Source organism: Cyclopterus lumpus, chromosome 24 (assembly GCF_009769545.1).
Source record: "Cyclopterus lumpus isolate fCycLum1 chromosome 24, fCycLum1.pri, whole genome shotgun sequence".
Lineage (NCBI taxonomy): Eukaryota > Metazoa > Chordata > Actinopteri > Perciformes > Cyclopteridae > Cyclopterus > Cyclopterus lumpus.
The window spans coordinates 18,608,418-18,633,787 of NC_046989.1; the positions used below are offsets into that span (position 1 = coordinate 18,608,418).

Here is a 25,370-nt window from a genome sequence, read left to right on the forward strand (position 1 = left end):
TGTGTGTGTGTGTGCGTGCGTGTGTGTGCGTGCGTGTGTGTGTGTGTGTGTGTGTGCGTGTGTGTGTGTGTGTCCCATGAGTTGGGCTGTTGGATGGCATCCACTTCTCAGATCAAAAAGGAGAAAGGCCGACAGGCCAACAGGCTGATTGACAGCTATTGTGAAGGAGGAGGACACTTTAGCCGTCACTAGACATGGATGTCATTGAGCTGCTGTTCAACACATTCACTGAAAGGAATTTCAATTATTCATAGTTACCAAATGCCAAACCAATGCTCATGTAAAAGACAAAGATTCTTGACACTGGGAACAGTACAAGCGATTCTGGAGCTTTCCACCGATGATCTTCTTCTTCAGATGGAGTGCCCGACTGCGGAGGAATTCTACTGAGAAAATGTGTCCATGTAGATCGAGTTGAGATTGACGGTCCAGTTCTTGATCATGAAAACTGCAAATGACACACAAAAGAATTCGCCTCACAATCTGTACGCATACGATATCCTCAGGGATCATAATGTGTACAGAATAAACAACATAATAGAATTACAACACATTCAATACAACTGTTTTTGTAGAGCACTTCAGGGACTTCTCGCCCATGTTAGCTTAAAGGGAGACTATTGCTGCTGTCAAATCAATCTCACTTTAACCTTTCAAGTTAGACTATTTCACTTTCTAAAGCAAGGAAAAGGGAGAAAAGTTGAAGTTCTGTTGAGTTAAAAATGCACATTCTCAATTCAATACATTGAGGGGTTTGTGATCAGGTATGACCAGAGGCTATTTGTCTGCTAATGTTATTCAGCTTACTTCATGGCTCTTTTCTTCTTCTGCTCGGTCGGTCCAGTTGCCAACAGCTAATGTCTGGAAAGCCCCAAAATGAATAATGTTAGGAAACATAGAATATTCCATGTGCCGGTATTCTGTAATTGCCAATTGTGGCCACAGTTATATTTGCCCTCAAGTGCTCTCATATTTCTACACATCCAGAGAGAGAGAGGGGGGGGAGGAGAGAGAGAGGGTGGGGAAGGAGAGAGAGAGAGGGGGGGAGAGAGAGAAGAGGGGGGGAGGAGAGAGAGAGAGAGGGGGGAAAGGAGAGATAGAGGGGGGGGGGAGAGAGGGGGGGAAAGGAGAGATAGAGGGGGGGGGGAGAGAGGGGGGGGGAAGGAGAGAGGGGGGGGGAGAGATGGGGGGAAAAGGAGAGAGAGAGAGCGAGAGAGGGGGGGGGGGGGGGGGGGGGGGGGGGGGGGGGGGGGGGGGGGGGGGGGGGGGGGGGGAGAGAGAGAGGACCCTGAGCGGGCATGACGGCTGTGGCTCCGGGCTCCAGGAGCAGCAGTCGGGCTCCAGCGCTCCTCCGACTGAGATGCACTTGACTGGGCCGCGTCCCGGTGAAGTCACGGCTCTGCGTCCTGAACAGCTCACACAGTAACCGAGAGACTCTTCCAGGACCGACCTTCTGGAGCTACACACGTTTCTTCTTCTTTAAACTGTTGTTGTTGTTGTTGTTGTTGCGTCGGACGGGATGGAGACGGGGCTGTACCTGCTCGCCTGCTTCTCGTTGGCCCGGGTCAGCTGGGGTCTCGGAGGATACGGGGAGTCCGGTGTTCAGACGGGACAGAGGGCGGCCAGCAGGCACAGGTAGGACGCGTGAGGCTGCGCGTGAGGCTGCGCGTGACCTGGAGAACCGTCGTCGTGTTGTTTAGGATGCTGCTACCCTGGGCTCTCTAAGAGGCACGGGCACGTTCAACTGGACACACGTGGCAGCTTATCTCAATTATTTGTTACATTAGTTTTAATTAAATATCTGTGTTGTGGACATTATAGGTAGTCTGGGTTCTGGAAAATGTATGGTCGAAACAATTTAATGATTAATCCAAACAAATACATGATTAAATGATTGATTAGGAAAATAATCCTAAATTGCAACAGGAATGCATGATTATTGCACTAAAATACATCTCTAATAATCTCTCTCAAATAATAGATAATAAGTAAATAAAATAAAATAAGACTTTGTACAGTTAATTGAAGAAATGAAGACCCTGTTGGTCATTTCCCTCACGTCTGTGATGTGAATATATCTCTTGCAGAACTACATTTGATTTTAGAGGAAATGTCTTATTGGTGATTAGGTATTTTACACTACTGGGGCCTAATGGGTGGGTAGTGGCTGCAGTGGTGGGGGGGGCGATGGGCAGAGCTGGCCAGGGTTTATAGGATTATAGATACGGAAAAGCGGTTCAGGGGGCGCAGAGTCTTTCCTTTGGAGGAGGATTCATCATCTTGGCCAACAGCATGTTCCAGTCAAGTCATGCTGAATGGGCTCCACAGAAGACTGATCGCTGTATAATATTTAGATATCATATAATATACTCTGACTCTGAGTGAATCCATTAACAGTCTCTTGTAGATCAGTGATGTCCCTGCTTGTGAGGCTGTTAATACCGTCAGTGGCCCGGCACATGTATGTTTTTATTGCGCTGCGGTTGCCCCCATAGTGCGTTATTAGCATGTCATCCCCGAGGGCCCCATGTTTGGACGACCCCCCCTCACCTCTGCGGACAGATGTGCGACTTGTTTGTGTGCTTGTAAATGAATGATCGAACGGGGTTCACTGATCCACTGAGAGCAGAGGGGTGTGTGTGTCTGTGTGTGTGTGTGTGTGTGTGTGTACACAAATAAAAAAGGTGAGAGGGTGAATCAAGTCCATCCCTCACATGTGTTTGCATTTAACGTGTGTGCGTGTGTGTGTGTGTGTGCATGTACGTGTGCATGTACGTGTGCATGTACGTGTGCATGAGAGGCAGGCCGGGCTTCTGGGAGCTGAGCCGCTGCATGTGCATATAGCTTCTATCAGGTTTCTCCACATCAGAGCGCAGTGCACTGCTGCTGCTGGGGCGGCCTGAGTGGTGAGGCATGGATGGCCTCTCTGGTGTATGGGGAAGCTGAACTGTTGGCTACTGGGAATAGGAGAAATAAGTCATGAGGGGATGGGGGGGGGGGGGGGGGTGAGAAAGAGTAAGAAACAGGGGGAAAAGATTAATTGGAGTGGAAATGAGCGCTAAAAAGCAGAGAGGATAGGTGATTGTGGGGGGGGGGGGGGATAAAGCATCGGATTGATATAGGTTGAGATGAGTGAGAGGCAAACAAGAGGAGGAGAAGAAAAGAAAAGAGAGACCCGGCAGGCGTGACGAGAGAGGACGAAAGAGTGAGAAAAGGAGGGGAGGAGCAACAGGACGAGAGAAAAGACAGACTGACAGTAGAAGAAAGAAGATCGGCCAGGGTCCTCAAAGGCCTTCCCCCTTTCCTGTGAAGGAGTCAGCATGGCTGTCCTGTGACGTACACACACACTAACCACACGCACACACAAGTGACGTCATGGGGGTTGCCCCTCTGACACCCATTTGAACTGACATTGATCTGTTTTGACGGATGAGCGAAGTACCCCATATGCGATAAAGGCAGTCGGATGAACTGAAGGGGTGTCATGCCCCGGGGGGTTCAGGAGGAGGACCCCGTCCTGCCAAAGTAATGCCACAGCTGACACGTCATCCCGCCGGCCCCGAAGAGCGGCGGGTCTGAGTGTCGGTGGACCGCTGATCTGGATAGGCTCACGTACAGTCTGGAGGACGTCACCACTGAAGGGTAGCAAGGAGCAGATGCATTAATCATACTTATGCTCCACTTATTTCCATACACTAAAGCATTGGGGTGCTCCATACAGGAGACATAAAGATAGACAAATGGGCACACTTAAAATAGCCTGCATGGTCTTCGGCTTTGGGGACTGTGGCAGGAAAATCCAGAGAGCCAAAGAGACAAACACTTTGTTATGGGGCCATTAGCCCGAGAATGGCCAATAATGCTGTACGTGGACAAGCCAAGTTCAGGTTTTCCTTATTTGGGCAAGGGCTTTAGTTCCATGAATGAAGCCTTTATGCTATAGCGTAATCTCGAATACGAGCGTCCTTCCAAGTTTGCGGTGCCAGTTTGGGCAAAGCCTTTGGCTGCTTCTAGGTAACAATGTCCCGGAGCACAAAGCCAGACCCGAACACAATCTGACCGGTCTGCACAGAGCCCTGAACTCAGCCTCCTCTAACACCTTTGTGGTGACAGTATCACCCAGTCAGTGCCATGCAGGCCTTTAGAAGCCGCTGTTAAGTATTAAAAAAAAGCTTTAGAGCGGGGCTACCTGATGATTGACAGGTCGCTACCTTGTCCGGTCTGGTATGTTATTTTATCTTACAATGTTAACCCTTTCAAATTTTGTTTCAACACATTTGCCCACCAACATGTATTTAATTCAGAGTTGGGTTGTATTTAGCTCCGCCCCCTCGTGTCACTTCTGGTTGCAAATCAACAAGATGGCGGTGGCTAAAATGACAAACTCAAGGCTCCAAACCCACAGTCCACAAACCAGTAGGTGACGTCACGGTGACTACGTTGACTTCTTAGTCTACGGCATTGACTTTAATTACAGAAACAGAACAGTACATATCATGACATATATTCTCATTGTTACAATGAGCAGAGCTGTGAATGCCTGTGACCTCATTACAAAGGGGGTAGGCAGCCCACTCAGAAGTACTGAGAATGTTAGAGCAGCTGTACTGCTCATGGTTCTGTAATCAGATAGCAAACAATCACTTACAGTCCCGTAGTATGTTTGGGTGTCCACATTCTGTCACTCATCCATCAGGACATTCATACATCTTACTGCCCAAGGTAAATGACACTGCACTTAAGGAAAGTTTCGGTCCTTCAGAGTAGAAATAAGAATGGCACCTTTCTAATGCTGCCTTTTGGTACTTATATTTGAAAATCACAACCAGTAATCAATCCTAAAAATACAGCTATAGCATTTTCTCCTCCGACAGTACACCAGTATTCAATGAAACCAAACTCATATCTCTGCGTCTCTTGTACTCGATCTATTTGTGATCATATTTCTCTCTGCCTACATACAGTAGGACCAATTGCACTTGTGCTGTGTTCAAGAACACGGCCAAGCCTCGAAGTGAGCCTCGAAAAGAGACAAGTGTCGGGGTCAGTTATTGGGCGTCGCGTCACCACTGTGAACACAGCGTTACTTCAAGCCTCTTCTGTGAAATGTAGGAGGCCAGAAAAAAACTTCTGGAACACATTTAACACCAGTAAGTCAAATAATTAAAAGGCAACCTGTGCACAGACAAATGTATTGTCAGTGGGCTTCTTTTAATAATTGCCCCTGGAGCGTGCTAATTGACCCGAGTGGCTCCAGAGCAGCACAGAAAAGCTTTGAGAGCATCATAAATCGTGGCGACTGTGGTTCAGGGGAGGATCGGCGGTTTGATCCCCGGCTCCCCCAGCCCATGTCGATGTGTCCTTGGGGAAGAAGAAGCTGTGCCTACGGTGTATGAATGTGTGTGTGAATGTTAGTTAGTCCTGATGCGCAGGTGGCACTTTGCATGGTAGCCTCTGTCATCAGTGTATGAATGGGTGTGTTAAAGCGCTTTGAATGGTCGGAAGACTATACAAGTACAGTCCATTTCCCAGAATGCACTGTGAAATGGTGAAAAGGCCCCGCTCACTACTGTTGGCTACTGTGTTCTACTGTGGTAGAACACCAACATGTGGCATGGACTGTAACAGGAGTCTCCTCGTCTTGACAGGCCTTTGGAAAAATGTCCAAACTCACTTCATCTGGGAGGATGTTCTGCTAATTAGCACGGCAAACAAATCTCATTAAATATGGTAATGCCTACGTGGGAAATGGGATGCTTTCCAGTCACAGCCGTTGTAAAATAATGACCATCGTTCCCAGCATGCTTTTCGTTTACGAAAGCCTGGTTTAGAAAAAAGCGTACAGAATGCTACGGAGGCTTTGGATCCCTTCCCAACGAGCTCCCCATCCGCACCAGAACCACTCGGCCTAAATGGAAGCAGACATTTAAATGCTGAATCACTGTTTTAGACCTCAGAGCAGTCAAATCGAGTTCTACTAGCTACCTGCATAAATAATCTGTGATATTTTTGGCAAGTATAGCTTTATGGTTTTCGAGGAGACATATTCCTCAAAGTGCACATGCCTCCATAAATGGTTAAAATTCAAGTGAACCACAAACCCTCCGAAGGTACAGACGTATCTGAGCAATACCGCCGAAGCCAATTCCAGTACGGACATTCTCTGTATGTCTTCACGACCGCCAGGCTAAACAATCAGAGAGACGTTTACACACTGTCCCCAGATGCTGGAACCAGTCAAAAAGAAGGGAAAAAAACAACCTGTTTGTGTGGTGTGCGCGTGTGTGTGTGTGTGTGTGTGGGATGGCGCACAGAGGCCGGAGTAATGTGTGTGTCTGCCTTTGTTGTTTGTTCGTTGCCGTGCGATTGCTCAAGCGCGAGTGAGTGCACTGGAGTGTGCGCGTGGTCGTCTGCCGACGGTAAAGGGGTGTACCTTTACAAGGACGTTGGAGTGTGTGTGTGTTGTGTGTGTGTGTGTGTGTGTGTGTGGGGGGGGGGGGGGCTTGACCTTTTGGGCCGCGGTTCAAACAGCGAGATCCCCCCCCCCCCCCCCCCCCCCCCCCCTCCATCCACTCATTGAGGTCGCTGCCGAAGCCTTCCCCTTGAAGCTAAATGAAAGATCCCTCAACAAAAGGCGCCGCCAAGTGCTTTCTTTGTTTGAGGAGTAAAACCTCCGCTCCCTCCCCTGACCCTTTTTATTTACCCCATTCTTTCATTCCTTCTCCCTCCCACTTACTCTGCGTGTCACTTTTGTCAATGATTGTTCCAGTTTTTACCCACAGTGACCCGCCGTTGAATGAAACCGAGCCGTGTGGGTTGAGACGTCAGGCTTCCTGCCCCAGCTGGAAACACACGTTTTCCTTTGGTGCTTGGTGGGTTTTTCAGACGTTTTTTAGACGCCCATGAAAGTAAAATCATATTCTCCACTTTTCAGCGCCAGCCGTCCCGCTCGTCAATGTCGCAATCGACCGAGGCAGTCAATCAAATCAGGCAAGAGGACGGGCTTCTTTACCCCTGACTTCCTATTTATATGCCAGTGGGGGCTGGAACTGACATTGATATTAGCGATAGTTAACTACAATGACCAATATCATTTCCCCCTCCTTCTCATTCAACAACAGAAAAACAGCGAAAGCTCAATGTGGCATAAAAAACACGTTTTCCCCGTTACTTACATTTGATTGCCGGGTTGCCCCGACTCGCTTTGCCAAGGGGCGAAGTAGAAGCGTCCGCGGCTGCTCCATGTGCCCTGGACCTGAACGCTGCTGTAGTCAATAATCTATTGGATCACATGACCACGTCTACGAGGTTCACACACAGAGCATTATTTGCGGCACACTGTTTTGGTTGACTCTCACGGCTCTCATCTGTGTGGTCTCCAGACAAAGTTCTCTGCCCAGCAGCACCAAATATGAGCCGGATCAAAGTTCACACAGTGGAGCTTTGAGCAGCTAATGACAGAGATATTTATATTTTAATGACAGAGATATTTATATTTTAATGACAGAGATATTTTAATGACAGAGATATTTATATTTTAATGACAGAGATATTTTAATGACAGAGATATTTTAATGACAGATATTTTAATGACAGAGATATTTTAATGACAGATATTTTAATGAAAGAGATATTTTAATGAAAGAGATATTTTAATAAAAGGGATATTTTCATCAGGAAATGGTGGAGGGCGAAAAGGAGATTTAATATTGGACTGGCAGACAGACAGACAGACAGGCAGACAGACAGACAGACAGACAGACAGACAGACAGGCAGACAGACAGACAGACAGACAGACAGACAGGCAGACAGGCAGACAGACAGACAGGTGACAGACACACAGACAATCAGACAGACAGGCAGACAGACAGCCCTTGCTTTATAGTCCTCTAAATAGGAAGGTTTTTAGGGCAGGAATATTCCCACGTCGACAAGGCCATACAGACTGCTGATGGCTTCACTTAAGTTAACAGATGTGGAGTTGCGGAGGAGAGGGAGGAGGAGATAGAGGAGGAGATGGAGGAGAAGAGGGAGGAGAGGGAGGAGGAGATGGAGGAGGAGAAACACTTAAAACACATGAAGATTCCCTGTACTTACATTAATAAAACAATATCAAAAGTGTTAATGTGAAGGGCATATGCTTAGAAGCACAGCCACACTCTGCTGCACTCCCACACATATAAAGGCTCCTCTCATGTATCGGAGGGAGAAGCTGGATGATGGAGAGATGGAAAGAGAACCATCAGGGAGGGGGTGGTAGTGGGCGGGTGGGGGGGCGTGCATGTACAGTAAGTGTGTGTGTGTGGATGCTGTGGAGGCGGGCGGAGCTGCGTGTGTGTTTTTTTCCGTCTCTCTGTGCATGTTTCCACATCTGTGTCTGCTCAGTGGCGAAAAGAAAAAGAAACAAAAGAGAAGGAGATGGTTTGGTTTATTTACGCAGAACGCGGCGCCTGTTCTCCGTCAGCAAGGAAACAAGGTCAACTCCGTGACCCCGTGACCCCCGCGTCAGGGTGACGGATCGGCAGGACGGGCCCGCTGAGCCAGCAGGAGCCCTTCAGATCCATCGCCGCTGTCTCTTTCTGGTTTGTTACATGTTGTGTATCCCTCCTCGCAGCCTTAGAGACTTCCCAGTGCAGTGTAACAAACCCTCACACGGCGTAATCCCCGATGAGTCACCGGTGCTCCGAGCTCTGAGAGAAGTATTAAATGCAACATAAACACAGAAGGGTAACGCGGTTCAACGCGTGGCTTGAGGAGGCCAAGTGGATCGCTGTGAGGAACACGGGACACTCGTTGATCCCAGCCAGACGACATGCTAGATTTCACTCCAAATCAGCCCATGGCAACAGTGGCATCCTGTGAATATGCAGAATCAGCAAAAATGTACTGGGAGAAGTTTGTGCACGAGCGGTTCGGCCTTCGTTTTTCCCGAAGCGGGAGCTCAAAGCAGCCGTCAGGCCGTGCGGTACAGCATGGATCACATGCAACGGAATTCGGTTGGGGCTGGACCAAGAAACTTTACTCTGAATCTGTTATATTAATGTTAAAGGGTTCATTCACCCAAATCGTAAGAAATAAAAACACATTTTCTTCATTCTTTTTAATATACCGATATGGACATTTAGAGTCAAAGAATCCGATGTCGATAGATGTACACAAAAATCTTATTTTGTTGGTGTTGACACAGAGACACAGAGACGTGGAGACACAGAGACACAGAGACGTGGAGACACAGAGACGTGGAGACACAGAGACGTGGAGACGTGAGACACAGACACGTGGAGACGTGGATACAGAGAGACGTGGAGACACAGAGACGTGGAGACACGGAGACACAGAGACGTGGAGACACAGAGACGTGGAGACACAGAGACGTAGAGACGTGAGACGTGGAGACACAGAGACGTGGAGACACAGAGACGTGGAGACACAGAGACGTGAAGACGTGGAGACACAGAGACGTGAGACACAGAGACGTAGAGACGTGAGACACGGAGACACAGAGACGTGGAGACACAGAGACGTGGAGACACAGAGACGTGAAGACGTGGAGACACAGAGACGTGAGACACAGAGACGTGGAGACACAGAGACGTGGAGACACAGAGACGTGGAGACGTGAGACACAGAGACACAGAGACGTGGAGACACAGAGACGTGGAGACACAGAGACGTAGAGACGTGGAGACACAGAGACACAGAGACGTGAGACACAGAGACGTGGAGACACAGAGACGTGGAGACGTGAGACACGGAGACACAGAGACGTGGAGACACGGAGACGTGGAGACACAGAGACACAGAGACGTGGAGACGTGGAGACACAGAGACGTGGAGACACAGAGACGTAGAGACGTGAGACACAGAGACGTGGAGACACAGAGACGTGGAGACACGTGGAGACGCGTGGAGACGCGGAGACACAGAGACGTGGAGACATGGAGACATGGAGACATGGAGACGTGGAGACGCGGAGACGCGGAGACATGGAGACGTGGAGACACAGACACGTGGAGACAGAGAGACGTGGAGATGTGGAGACGTGGAGACATGGAGACATGGAGACGTGGAGACGTGGAGACGCGGAGACATGGAGACATGGAGACGTGGAGACGTGGAGACGCGGAGACGCGGAGACATGGAGACGTGGAGACACAGACATGTGGAGACGCGGAGACAGAGAGACGTGGAGACGTGGAGACGTGGAGACGTGGAGATGCGGAGACATGGAGACGTGGAGACGTGAGACACAGACACGTGGAGACGTGGATACAGAGAGACGTGGAGACACGGAGACACAGAGACGTGGAGACACAGAGACGTGGAGACACAGAGACGTAGAGACGTGAGACACGGAGACACAGAGACGTGGAGACACAGAGACGTGGAGACACAGAGACGTGGAGACGTGGAGACACAGAGACGTGAGACACAGAGACGTGGAGACACAGAGACGTGGAGACGTGAGACACAGAGACGTGGAGACACAGAGACGTGGAGACACAGAGACGTGAGACACAGAGACGTGGAGACACAGAGACGTGGAGACACAGAGACGTAGAGACGTGGAGACACAGACACAGAGACGTGAGACACAGAGACGTGGAGACACAGAGACGTGGAGACACAGAGACGTGGAGACGTGAGACACAGAAACGTGGAGACACAGAGACACAGAGACGTGGAGACACAGAGACGTGGAGACGTGAGACACAGAGACGTGGAGACACAGAGACACAGAGACGTGGAGACACAGAGACGTGGAGACACAGAGACGTGGAGACACAGAGACGTAGAGACGTGAGACACAGAGACGTGGAGACACAGAGACGTGGAGACACGTGGAGACGTGGAGACACGTGGAGACGCGGAGACACAGAGACGTGGAGACATGGAGACGTGGAGACACAGACACATGGAGACGCGGAGACAGAGAGACGTGGAGACGTGGAGACACAGACACATGGAGACGCGGAGACAGAGAGACGTGGAGACATGGAGACGTGGAGACGCGGAGACGCGGAGACATGGAGACGTGGAGACACAGACACATGGAGACGCGGAGACAGAGAGACGTGGAGACGTGGAGACGTGGAGACATGGAGACGTGGAGACGCGGAGACGCGGAGACATGGAGACGTGGAGACACAGACACGTGGAGACGCGGAGACAGAGAGACGTGGAGACGTGGAGACGCGGAGACGCGGAGACATGGAGACGTGGAGACACAGAGACGTGGAGACGTGGAGACGCGGAGACGCGAGACACAGAGACACAGAGACGTGGTGACACAGAGACGTGGAGACACGTGGAGACGCGCAGACACGGAGACATGGAGACGTGGAGACACAAAGACGTGGAGACGCGGAGACACAGAGACGTGGAGTCACAGAGACACAGAGACGTGGAGTCACAGAGACACAGAGACGTGGAGACACAGACACGTGGAGACACAGAGATGTGGAGACACAAAGACGTGGAGACACGTGGAGACACAGAAACGTGGCGACACAGAGACGTGGAGACACGGAGACGTGGAGACACAGAGACGTGGAGACGCGGAGACACAGAGACGTGGAGTCACAGAGACACAGAGACGTGGAGACACAGACACGTGGAGACGTGGAGACACAGAGATGTGGAGACACAAAGACGTGGAGACACGTGGAGACACAGAGACGTGGCGACACAGAGACGTGGAGACACGGAGACGTGGAGACACAGAGACACAGAGACGTGTAGGAAACAGAGACGTGGAGACGTGGAGACACAGAGACGTGGAGACACAGAGACACGGAGACGTGGAGACACAGAGACACGGAGACGCGGAGACACAGAGACACAGAGACACGGAGACGTGGAGAAACAGAGACGTGGAGACACAGAGACACAGAGACACAGAGACATGGAGAAACAGAGACGTGGAGAAACAGAGACGTGGAGACACAGAGACGTGGAGACACAGAGACACAGAGACGTGGAGACACAGAGACGTGGAGACACGGAGACACAGAGACACAGAGACACAGAGACGTGGAGACACAGAGACATGGAGACACAGAGACACGGAGACGTGGAGACACAGAGACGTGGAGACACAGAGACACAGAGACACAGAGACATGGAGACGTGGAGACACAGAGACGTGGCGACACAGAGTCGTGGAGACACGGAGACGTGGAGACACAGAGATGTGGAGACACAGACACATGGAGACGTGGAGACACAGAGACGTGGCGACACAGAGTCGTGGAGACACGGAGACGTGGAGACACAGAGATGTGGAGACACAGAGACGTGGAGACACAGAGACGTGGACACACAGAGACGTGGAGACGTGGAGACACAGAGACATGGAGACACGGAGACGTGGAGACACAGAGATGTGGAGACACAGAGACGTGGAGACACAGAGACGTGGACACACAGAGACGTGGAGACGTGGAGACACAGAGACATGGAGACGTGGAGACACAGAGACACAGAGACGTGGAGACACAGAGATGTGGAGACACGGAGACGTGGAGATACAGAGACGTGGAGACACAGACACAGAGACACAGAGACGTGGAAACGTGGAGACACAGAGACACAGAGACAGAGAGACACAGAGACGTGGAGACACAGAGACATGGAGACGTGGAGACACAGAGACGTGGAGACGTGGAGACACAGAGACGTGGAGACACGGAGACGTGGAGATGTGGAGATGTGGAGACACGGAGACGTGGAGACACGGAGACACAGAGACGTGGAGACACAGAGACACAGAGACACAGAGACGTGGAGAAACAGAGACGTGGAGACGTGGAGACACAGAGACACAGAGACACGGAGACGTGGAGATGTGGAGATGTGGAGACACGGAGACGTGGAGACACGGAGACACAGAGACGTGGAGACACAGAGACACAGAGACACAGAGACGTGCAGACAGAGAGACATGGAGACGCAAGGATAAACAAAGTGAGGAAAGCTCTCCAGCATGAAGGAACTCCTTGTGCGCTCCGACTTCTGTCCGTACACCCATCATAGCACCGCTCCGATGGATCTGAGGAACACTAATTGGCCATAATAACCATGGGGATGGGGGGTTCTGGGTAATATGAAAATGATGATGGAAAGCGGCTGAAGGACGTCTGTGTCCTTAAACCTATCCGTGGTTGTTATCAAGAGAGACATCTGAGGGTCAAGGGAGGTCAGAGGGAAGAGGACAGAGTGAGTCACATGTAGACGGAGGGGGGTTCTTCTATTGCTGTCCCTTTTGAGCTGGAGGGCATTTGGTGGAGCATTTAGCAGCAGTAAACTAGATATTTCCCTCAGGAGTTGGAACTTAGAAGGGCAAAGTACTTAACTGGGAGTGAATATTCCCCTTACAGTCGCCAAGTGGTCGGAAACATGACTCCAAATGAATGCTCACGCTGCTCTGTGTTTTTGTGAGTTCACTTTATTCACCGATGTGAAAAGTCATTTTCTCATAGACTTCTATACAACCAGAGGAGTTGCCCCCTGGTGGTCAGTAGAGAGAATGCAGCTTTAACACATGACGCATAGACTTCTATACAACCAGAGGAGTCGCCCCCTGGTGGTCAGTAGAGAGAAATGCAGCTTTAAACACATGACGCATAGACTTCTATACAACCAGAGGAGTCGCCCCCTGGTGGTCAGGAGAGAGAATGCAGCTTTAACACATGACGCATAGACTTCCATACAACCAGAGGAGTCGCCCCCTGGTGGTCAGGAGAGAGAATGCAGCTTTAACACATGAAGCATAGACTTCTATACAACCAGAGGAGGTCTGTAGTCTGAACCATGACCTTGAATTGTATTACTCCTTTCAACCTCGACAAAGGCAAAGCAGACCAATCCACCTTCTATACTTACCTTTTCAAAATAAAAGCCCTGGACATATACGTCAGACGCTGCTCTGGCTCAACAGGATCTAGGTAGTCGGCCCTCTGCTTGCATACATGTATTCAATCCTTTATTGAACAAGTGCTGCTACTCTCATGAATATCGTTTCAATGGAATTATTGGCAGGAGAGTATATTCTGCATGTTTATGTTGTTTATTCACCATAAGGGCCTTTAGAGTTAAACCTTGCATGAAAGCCGGTTTAACATCAAGTGTTCAAATGTTCATCGTAATGATCGAAGTCGACACTTTTTTAGCTCAATGTCTTGGTTTTCCAGCGATAAATATCCCAATTTTTTTATGGATATGCAGCATGTGTGTGTGTGTCTTTGTGTGGGTTGGTTGGTGTGGAGTTGGGGAGGCATACAATGGCAGCCATTGTTGAAGTCATGCACCTATCCTGAACTGATCTGACCGCGGACAATTTCTCTTGAATGTTGCACAGAAAATAATAACCAGTTCCTGTTTGAGATATTGATCTGGAAACTCAAACAAGTGTCCAGATTTTTGTTTATCATGTATATTTATATTTCATGCCAATCTTTCATCTGTTTTTGCCTGGGAAACAAAGAGTATATATATACAGAGTGTGAGAGGGCTGCTAAGAGTCATTTCCTTCTGCCTGTGCTCCTCTCAGGAACTGGTGCGCCTACGTGGTGACACGCACCGTGAGCTGCGTGATGGAGGACGGGGTGGAGACGTACATCAAACCGGACTACCAGCGCTGCACCTGGGGCCAATGTCCCCGAGTCGCGTGAGTATCCCTCTCTTCATTCGCATCTCCTCCGAATCCTCCTCTCGGTCGCTGGGATCTAATCTGTATTCTGTCCTGCTCCTCCCAACTTCCTGTCCTCCATACAAATCCGCCTTCTCCCCCTGTTTCCTGTCTGTGAATACTGAATCCGCTCAGCTCTTTTCCAGACCGCGGGGACATTCAATATTACAAATATTGGAGCACATTCACTATGATGTGATGGATGGAAGGATTTTCTTCTCCAAATGTTCGATGCTCGATGGACAACATGAATCAAGCGCTCCTGATGTTTCCCTTCTTTTGAAGTCCTCACCTTGCCGGCTGACCCTCGGCCCGGCTACCTGATCCCCCGTGCCTCGGCTCTAAACCTGGGCTATGCTAAGAATGAAGCCGTCAGTGCAGTCTGGTTCCCCTCCCCCCTGTAAAAAACAACCTCTTCTCCTCCGTCTTTCTCTTTATGACTCTCCTCTTTCTTACCCCTTCTCCAACTCCTCCTTCTGCCCCTGTCAGTATCCCTTTTTCTCACGCTCCCAGAGCGGCGAGCTGGAAGATGAAGTCTTTACTGAGGCGCAGAGAAAAGGCCCCCGCGATTACCTAGAGTGATGTTTGTGGCTTGGCGTGAAGGAGAGAGTCGGAGCTTGTTAATGGGAGACGCTCCCGTAAATATTTAGTGAGACTTCCGGCCAATTCTGTTCTATTTATTGCATTGTTACTGTAACGGGGAGTCCCTTCAGCCGCAGTGCTGAAGGACACATTAAGGATGAAGCTATCCAAATAAAACATTCACATTTTTTCAGATATTTCTGATCGGCAGATTAAGATTTAGTACGGGCTAAATGCAGTTTTGGAGAATGGGAAGGGAATAACATTCCGTAGTTTACAAAGAGCTCTTAATTCCATCATCCATCTTCAGCAGGCGATCTGGAGCTATTTCCCAGATGGCTCAGTGCATGCTGTACAGCGGTGGTATTCAATGCAGGGTTCAGGGACCGCTCTGGGTCCCTGACTGAGTCGTCGGGATCACGTTACACATTTTACGTCTGAATGCCACGATCTGACATAGCGCAAGTAGTCTGGACGCTATCAGCTCTGTGAGGCTGCACATGGGGCTTTGAGCTAAATGCTAACCACTGATTATGCTAACATGGTAGTCTACCATGCTCACCGTCGTAGTTCAACACCAAGAACAGGAGGGAATGTTGAGGTATGTTTGGCAGGATTTGGACCACAACGGTATAAACGATTTTTACTAATCGTCTAACACTCGTACGACTCGATTCGTTGATTTACTCAATAGATCTGTACAAATGAGTTCCTCCACAAAGAATTACACAAAAGCACCACTTTAAATATGTATTATATTTACCAGAGATGTGCTGATAACGTTTGTTGAAAGTATGAAATTCAGTATGAGATTTGAAATAATACAAGATTAAAAAGTGAATCAACTAAAGAAATCTTAGTCGACTAAGACCAGAACCACCAACTCCAACTAATCGACCTCGAGGAGGGCAGCCCAGGGACCACTACATTCATTAGGATTCACCCTGTTTATACATGTCTGTATGAAGTTTCAGGGTGATCCATCCAATAGTTAAAGAGATATTTCCATCTGGACTAAAGCGGATGACATTTCCGTTTCCGTCCTCAGCTACCGAACATACAGGAGGCCGCGGTACAAGGTGGCTTACAAGATGGTGACGGAAATGGAGTGGAAGTGTTGCCACGGTTACTCCGGGGAGGACTGCCACAACGGGCCTAAGGGAACCGGCGACGCCCAAGCCAGTGGAGGGCGACCCCGCGTCACGCAGACGGGCCTCAACACAGGCGGCGGCCAAACAGGGGGGGGCCGAGGCGGTGAGAGCCGCATCGACTTCAGAATACATGTTCAACGTCATCACAGTCATTCATTTTGGGAAAAACAGGAACATGCTCAAGATGTGCATATTTTCTCACATGCTTATTGTCAGTCTGAAGCATGAATTTTCAAGTCAATATGCAGAGCAGAATGCCCACATGAATCAGATCTAGGGACATATACTGTATATATGAACCATAACATGTAATATGCTGACTTCCCTTAAAGCCTCTGAGAACCTGGTTTCAATCTTAGCTTTAAAATCAAAATACAACATTAAATATTCACGACTAAATATGCAACATCACATTTCCTCCATTTCATATTGTCATTGGTCCTTCTTCGTCTCCAGGGGACGGGGAGAAGATCAAGCAGCTGGAAGAAACCATCCGCGGTCTGGCCAAAGACCTGCACAACATGCAGACCACCATCCACGGCATGAACCAGCGGCTGTACGTGAGCGCTATTTTCAGTACATCACACGCTCTTTTAGTCCATGGAGGGTATTCACCTGCTGCATCATCACCTGCATTCAAATGCAGTTTAATTTCAGCAGTTGGATTATTATCACGGATAAAGAGATTAGAGTTATGTGACAATTATTCTCACATCCTCTCACATGTCATATTTAGTTTAGTTTATGCCTCTCTTTATGACTCTTCTTCTTAGGCCTGGTCTGAATGGGGCTATTGTCCCTGCTGACTCAGCTCAGCCACACATGAAGGAAACCATCAACAGCATCCAGACCAAGCTGGACCATCTCTACAACCGGACTCAGGTAAAACACTATCTGTATGGTTAGAAAGTGAAATGCAAAGGGTCGATTTAAAAAATAAAACTTGGTGTGCACATGTTTCCTGCTCAGGTCCATGACCAGACTCTGCTCAACATCAACAACCACCTGGTGAACGGAGGGGGCAACGAGCTGGACGGAGAGGCCAGAGGAGGAGGAAGAGGAGGAGAAGAAGGAGGAGGAAGAAGAGGAGAAGGAGGAGAAGGAGGAGAAGGAGGAAACCAGCTCACCACCCTGAAGGAGGAGATCCTGACGGAGCTGGAGAGAAGGGTGTCTCTGTCCTGCTCTTCATGCCAGGTGATTCTCACTATGTAAAACAATAATAATAAATCACACCTCTACACAAACATCAGTGCACATAATCCACTGCACTAACAAAAAATAAAGCAATGCTGCAGTGAAAGAGAAAATCAGGCAAATAGCAACGGGGCCAGACACAATTATTTTAGGATTGAACTTAAAAACAATCATTACATGTTTTTGTTTGCCTTCTGTTGGTAATCATGAAGGGCCCTCCCTGCTACCCAGCACAGCTCTATACACTCCATCCAAAGATAGTCAATTCATAGTAAACCCGCAGGAGAAGTCAGTGTGCTTGCTGCACTAGGCTTTAGAGCAACACCGAATAATTTAATAATTGAAAAAAAGAAAGAATAATTGAATGAATGGAACAATAAGTAGATCAATAATTGAATAAATGGAACAATAAGTAGAACAATAATTGAATAAAATGAAAAATAATTGAATAAATGGAACAATAGGTAGAACAATAATTGAATAAAATGAACAATAAATGAATAAATGGAACAACAATTGGATACATTGAACAATAATTGAATACATGGGACAATAAGTAAAACAATAATTGAATAAAATGAACAATACATGAATAAATGGAACAACAATTAGATACATTGAACAATAATTGAATACATGGGACAATAAGTAGAACAATAATTGAATAAATCTAAAAATAATTTGAACAATAAGTGGATGAATGGAACATTAATTTAATGAATGGCGCAATAAGAAGAACAATAATTGAATAAATGGAACAATAAGTAGAACAATAAATGGATAAATAGAACAATAACAATAATATTCTTCTAAGTAATCTGTTGCTGTTACTGGTAGAAAAACAGCACCTGATGTGCACGTTACTCCACTTAATGCTCAGGGAAGGACCACACAATGCTATTTGCTTTCTATTGGAAACAATTTGGGACGCAAACATAATCACCTCAAAACATAATCGATATAACAAACATCCAGCAAATTATTTACAGTCCTTGTTATCCCTGTTCCCCCCAGGCCGGCGTGGAGGACCTGAAGCGCCAGCAGCAAGAGGACAGGGAGCGCATCCAGGGTCTGGAGAAGCTGATCAGCTCCATGGACCAGCACGTGAGGCAGAGCCTGGACGTCTCCCGCAGCGAGACCCAGCGCTCCCAGGCCTGCTGCAACACAGTCACCGAGCTGGAGAAGAAGCTGTCCACTCTAGAGGTCCGAGTCACCTCCACGGCCGACAGGTGCGACGTTGTGAAAGGCCGGCTGGACAAGGAGCTGGCCGGGACGGGCGGGGGGAAGGGCCGAGTGACAGAGGACAGGTTGACCGGCAGGCTCAGAGAACTGGAGAAGAAGGTGAATAGCACAGTGAGGAAGACAGAGCAGAGGTGCACCAACACAGGGAACAACGTGAAGGACAGCGTCCAGAGAGACGTCACGCAGCTGCGCAACATGGTCCTCAGCCGCCTTGACGAACACGGCTTCAAGATCGGCAAGCTGGAACTGGACGTGGCCGTCCTCGGACACACGGTCACCGACCACAGCCGGCGTTTAGGTCAGCTGGGGAACATCACAGCCTTCCTGGACAGAAGGCTGACGTCCACCGCAAACATGTGTAACGAGACCTGCGGGCCCAACGGGAAAGGACGCAAGACGGACGACACGGTGAAAACCCTCGAGTGGAGAGTCGTGGCCAACCAAGAGGACATCCAGAAGTTTAACACCAGGCTGAACGACCTGTCCGTGTCAGGGGACTCGCTGGTCGACAGAGTCATCAACCTAACGGACGACCTCAAAAAGATAATCGCTGTGACGGGAGAGAGCGGCGAGCATTTCAACCGGATCGTCACGGAGGTCGAAACGTTGGGCCGCGATCTGGAGGACTGTTCCATTTGCGGCAGCGTGGAGGCCGACCTGCGCTCTCTTGCCAACTCCACCAGGAACGGCATCGGCAAGTGCCAAACAGAACTGACAGATCTGCGGAGTAAGGTTGACTCGGGAGAGTCGGCCTGCTCTCAGGTGTGCTCCAACCTTCAGGAGGAGGTCGGGCAGCTCAGAGAGGATGTGGAGGAGTGCACGGGACAGTGTAAGGTCGACGTGAACGATCTGAAGGAACGCCTGGACGGTCACGGCGTCCACAGCGGTAGATTAGGGGGGGATCTGAAGTCCATCCAAGGACAGCTGGCCGGGGTCATGGTCACATTTAGCTCCATCAATGACACCCTGAAGGGCCTGGGGAGGACTGTGCAGACACATGGGAACACACTCACTGATCTGAGCAACACCAAGGACAACATCATCTCTGAGGTAAGATGATGTGGCGATGATGAGGTAATGTGGCTGCCACTAAAAGGCCTGTACACACGCCAAAATACTTGCCTGCCCATTTTATATTTCGAGGGCTTTTATTGTGAAAGGTAAGAGCAGAAGGAGTGAATCTGGTTTGAATGGAGTAATCCAGTTTTTTGTCTTATTTCAGACTAGGGAGTTTCAGCGTTATTGTTTCATGAATATAGGTATACAGAGCCTTCTCGGTGCTGTCAGGAATGAAATGCTGGTGGTAAAAATATTGAATAGAATCAGTCTTTTGAATATAGAATATAAAATATCAAGTGTCTAAAACCCCCAAATCTTCCAGAAGGAATACTGAATACGTGACATCAGTATTGTCAATAGTAGCTACTGCCCAGCTGAAGAGGTACTAACCAGACTAAGGGTCTACAGCCATGCTAGCAGCAAGCCTCCCAACCATTCCTTCTCTGGCTCATTCATATGAACGGAGGAAGGAAAATAACTCTGGATTCGGCAATTAGTGCATTTTCACTTGACTTGTCCTAACATTTTATTCAACGTTTGGCCACACTGCCAAATTTGGTTTCATGGGTGCATGGCAGAGCGGTGCTTTGAGCTAACATCAGCGTCAGCGTGCTAACATGATAAATGCTATCATCAGCATGCTAACAATGACAATTCTAACGTACTGATGCTAAGCGGGTTATAGAGGGCTGCAGGGATGACGCATTTCTGAGCCCATGAAGTTCTTGTATCGCACTCTTTCCCTCAACTAAAAGCCGCTGTGCCTTGAGCCACCCTGCTAATGTGGCTAAAGTGAAAATAATTGTAATCTGTGGAACACAATAAGATTTCCCGCCTTGTTCCAAGTTCGAATTTCCCATGACCCCTCAGATGTCTCTTGCGACCTCCAGTTGGGAAGCACTGTGTATGTCTACTCTATGTATTGTTCTAATACATAGAGTAGAACTAGCCACTCAGAATGAAACAACAAAGACTAAGCTACTGCTACTATGATGATAATGACGGTAATTCCGCTGATGTGTTGTTTTATTGAAACATAACTTTCTCTTCCTGGAGTTGAAAACAACTCATGGTCAATCAAACAGGCCTTGTGGTTATCTTGGCAACAGTGTTTTCATATAATATTGTTTTAGTGGGAAAACATTCTTGACAGACACGCTCGGATAACACGCTTACATATTTGTGTGTGTATGAGATACCATAGGAAAATAAATGAGAGCAAAGAAGTATATTTTTTGTAGAACTTTGTCAAAAGAAACTCATCCGCAGTGTCCCCCACTCTCTACCAGGTTGGACGTCCTGCAGAAGGAACTGACCGATCATGTCGATGACTCCAAGATTCAGTTCGACAACGTGGGCAACGACATCCAAATACTGAGGAGCAACTACGCAAAGGAGGTCGGGGAGTGCCTTGCGGTCCGCCGACGGCCTGGAGAGAAGACTCTCCAAGCTGGAGGGAGTGGTGTGGGCGCCTGGACTCCTTTTCTGACAGCCTGGAGAAGATCAGGAAGGGCCTGGAGCGACACGTGTCCGGGCTGTGGAGCTGCGTTAATGGACTCAATGTCACGGTGACGTCTCACGGAGAGCTCATCCACGACATCCAGTACGTGCAGCTGGAGGACGTCCACTCTGACATACACAGACTGAACTCGTCTGTGGTGGACCTGGTGAAGGAGTTCCACAGTTTCATCGAGCTGGACTTCATGGGTAAGTTTAGACTTTTGGACAAGAGATATCAGTCAGTCAAAAGGGAGGCAAGGTCAGGGTGAGGGACAACTGGACCAGAGACAGAATCCAGACGTACATTCTGAGAAGCGTTCACTTAAAGAGCTTTAAAGTCTACAATCTGTCTGAAAGAGGAGTTTTAGTAAACACGAGGGTGAAAGGAACGCCGGGTTAAATGTCTTAGCTTTCTGGCCTACTGTGCATGCTTTCAAAAAATCTCCTTAGACAGAACGTGTTTTTGTTGGAGAGCATTTTCTTTGCGTTGTTTTCCCAGCTGTGACGTTTCATCAGATATGCGTCTCCCCCAGGTCCACCTGGTCTGCCGGGCCCCCATGGAGAGAGAGGCGAGCGGGGACCCAGGGTCCCGTCGGACCCCAAGGGAGGGTCAGGACCCCAGGGCAGGGAGGGCAAGCAGGGACTAGCTGGAGCCCCAGGTAAGGCCAACAAGCTTTGTCTCCGAGTCAAACATCTACTGATTCAACAAGCTGTCAAGCTGCACTGTTGATACATTTTGCTCATAGTTATCTCTTTCATCTTATCTCCTCAGGTCTCAGAGGCGAACAGGGTATGAGTTGTTCTTACTAAGCAGCAGATAAAAGCCCTCGTTACTGTTACAGCTCTCCTTTCGTACTCACTCCTGCCTCTCCGTCTCCCCCGCCGCAATCAGGTCCTGCAGGGTCCGATGCCCACGTGCCACGCCTTTCTTTTCCGCTGCGCTGACCCGCCCAATGAGAAGCGCAGGGACCATAGTGTTCAACGAGGTCTTCGTCAACGAAAATAAGGTCTACAATCCAAAACAGGTGAGCTTCAGGTCGGCTGGAATTGGAACAGTGCCTTCCAAGATCCAAGAGTAGAATTAAAAGGGTTCAGATCACCCAATTTACCTAAACATCATAGCCATTTAGAAGTTAATTTCAATATCCCTCTCTGAAATCTACTGCCAGCACTTAAATTCAGTGGTGAGGTGCAAGGATGACGTACTTTGTCGGCCAACGCTAAGCTTAGCGTCACACTGGTTCTCAACAAAAAGCCAAGAGGACTTTCCCATTAGATGTTGTTTATTGCAGAAAATAATCTCTGTGGCAAAAAATAAAATAATGATATGTACACATTTTGTTCAGCAATATAATCTTCACAAATGAACCACCACTTTCAGGATTTCTGAAGCCCGAATGCAAGTAACAAGCTAACGTTTTAGGCGATAAAGGCGGAGGAGTCGGCGTGGTGACGTTTCGTAGTCTCATTTATCGACTTGTTAGCGAGCGCCTTTTTTTCAAGACACTTCAAAGTTTCTAAATTCACCACAGGGATATTTACTGATGTTGTAGAACAACACGTTCAAACTCCCTTGAGCCAGAAACTTTATTTCAGGCATCTGACCAAAAAGAAACAAGGGAACAACGGAAATTCTAAAATGCTGACTCATTTCCTGGTTTTAGGACTAATTTCTGCCCCACAAGGCTAGTCAATGATGTGAGTGCCTCAAACACAAATTCCCCTCCCCTCCATTGTATTGTAGTGGTGGCAGTATTCAAGCGATATCTCAAGTCTTGGCCAAATTAAACCAAAGCTATCTGCATGGCACCCGTCAAGCAGGCATATGTTTGTAGGATGACACAACCTTTTAAAATAGTGGTATGTGTTGTCCTTTTAATGACCCGACAGGTTTCTGAGCAAACAGGAATTCAAGAATGACATGTGATGAAATGAAGGAGTCTGAGCTCTTACGCAACATTAAGTCCACCCATGTCACCGGCTTCTGTCCTCCAGGGTATTTCACAGCTCCAGTGAGTGGGAAGTACTTCTTCAGCGCCATCTTGACGGGCCATAAGAACATGAAGATCGAGGCGGTGTTGTCCAAGTCCAACACGGGCGTGGCCCGAGTGGACTCGGCCGGGTACCAGCCCGAGGGCCTGGAGAAGCCCATGGCGGAGGCAAGCACATCCCCGGAGCTGTGGCCGTCTTCAACATCATCCTGCCATGGAGGCCGGGGACACGGTCTGCATCGACCTGGTCCACCGGCAAACTGGCGTTCTCCTCGAGCCGCTGACCATCTTCAGCGGGACGCTGCTGTACGAGACCCGTCTGATCGGAATGCGCCGTCGATGTAATCGTTCTCAACCTGTACGCTGGTCTGGAAAGAGTACAGAGCCACTGTCACGGACAGGACACTGAAACGACTGGACTGGATTCATTCAGCGAGGAGAAGAATACTTCAAATTTGACTTCATGTGCTAAAAAGGAACAACAACAACATCACAAAAAGTCCTTTTCAACCACAATAATTGTTTGTGTGTTTCATAGCTTAAGGAAAATAATTTGCGCAAATGTGTTTTTATGCTATGACGTGTTAAAAAGAAAAAGCCACTGCAGGGTTATCTTATAACTCCATATTTCATGCTGTTCTACAAACTTGAATTATTTACAGATTACACAGAGATGGCCCTCAGGTCTTTTCTTGTGTTAAGGAAAGGGACACTTGCTCTGATGATGAAATATTAAGGATGTGGGGGGTCTTTCAAATTTGCAGAGGTTATTGCAAACTGTTTCTAAAGCAGTTCTTTTCTTCAAGGCTCACAGTTTCATTTAGACCACGAGCAAATTCCAGAAACATGACGCTTGAATGCCTGTTGTCTTCGAGTGATGTAGGGACGCAGTCCAAACCACTGTTCTTTAGCCGGATATGCACAAATGAAGTCACCGACATTTCAAGAGAGAACCGCAGCATTTGGTCAATCATAGAACAGCAAAACAATAAGACCATTTTAGGACATTAGCGATGCCTAGAAAACACGAGGGCAGGAGAAGGATGGCCAGGGGGAAGAATGGGGATTCATTTTTATTTTCTTTCTCCCTCTGTCCTAATAAGGACGATCTAACATTGGTGGAGGATCAAGAAGTTAAAGTTATGAAGCTGTTCCTATCATTCTATCTTACAGTGGAATTTGGTATAAAGCTAAACATAACAAATAATGAAGCTGAACTTGTGTCTCTAGGCTACACACACACACACACACACACACACAGTGTGTAGATATTGTTGAATGATTTTAAAAGGAACAGATCTAATATTTCTGCAGAGGACGATACAGCAGATTGGGCCACGTGCTGTATCATATTGACAGAAGACATGGAAGCAATACGTGGATTAATATCAGCATATCAGGGTTTGATCCCAAGCATCGGGTTTTTAAAAATGTTTTCCTATTCCACTGTGGGAATGTAATTTTATATGTTTAATGTATAACCTCGAAGGAATGTAAATATTTGTCAGCGGTTCGCCCATATAGGATATATAAGAGAGTTACCACTTCCACCTTGCCAGGTATTGTAAATGTTTTGTATGTTTTCTTGTTTTTTTTGCCACGTGTGCCTCAAAACGTTTTACACAGCCGATGTCGGCAGTCTCGCGTTCATCTGGATTGTGTTCCGAATATTAAATGAGCCAGTACGTGACCGTTTTTACACACTGTTTAGCCCGCCGTAGACTTATTTAATCTGGCACGTTCTTTTTTTGTTGGCTTTCACAAATACACACAGCTGGGTCGACTTTCTATTCCTGGCCCCTACTTTAAAGCCCCTCTCAACTCCTCCTCTTGACTGCAGTGGGTTAATTTTAGCTGAAGACTTCCAGGGGATGGTTAAAAAGCCATTATTCCTTATGCTGCACGGCAGTGACACCCTGTGTTCAGTGCCGTCAAGTTGCTGATGGGGGACCCTGACGGAG

General features: G+C 48.3%; 1 protein-coding gene across 1 annotated transcript; it reads left to right on the forward strand.

Annotated features, from left to right (window-relative positions):
• Positions 1-1,350: 1,350 nt before the first annotated feature.
• emilin1a (elastin microfibril interfacer 1a) lies at positions 1,351-25,099 on the forward strand. Its single transcript, XM_034528441.1, is given in 18 exon segments — positions 1,351-1,635; positions 14,553-14,669; positions 16,321-16,526; positions 16,880-16,979; positions 17,197-17,305; positions 17,393-17,617; positions 18,632-19,910; positions 21,210-21,328; positions 21,330-21,380; positions 21,382-21,625; positions 21,952-22,077; positions 22,191-22,208; positions 22,311-22,343; positions 22,346-22,443; position 22,507; positions 23,414-23,575; positions 23,578-23,625; positions 23,628-25,099. Coding segments are annotated over 18 exon segments (3,243 nt in total). The 5' UTR covers positions 1,351-1,519; the 3' UTR covers positions 23,819-25,099.
• Positions 25,100-25,370: the final 271 nt, after the last annotated feature.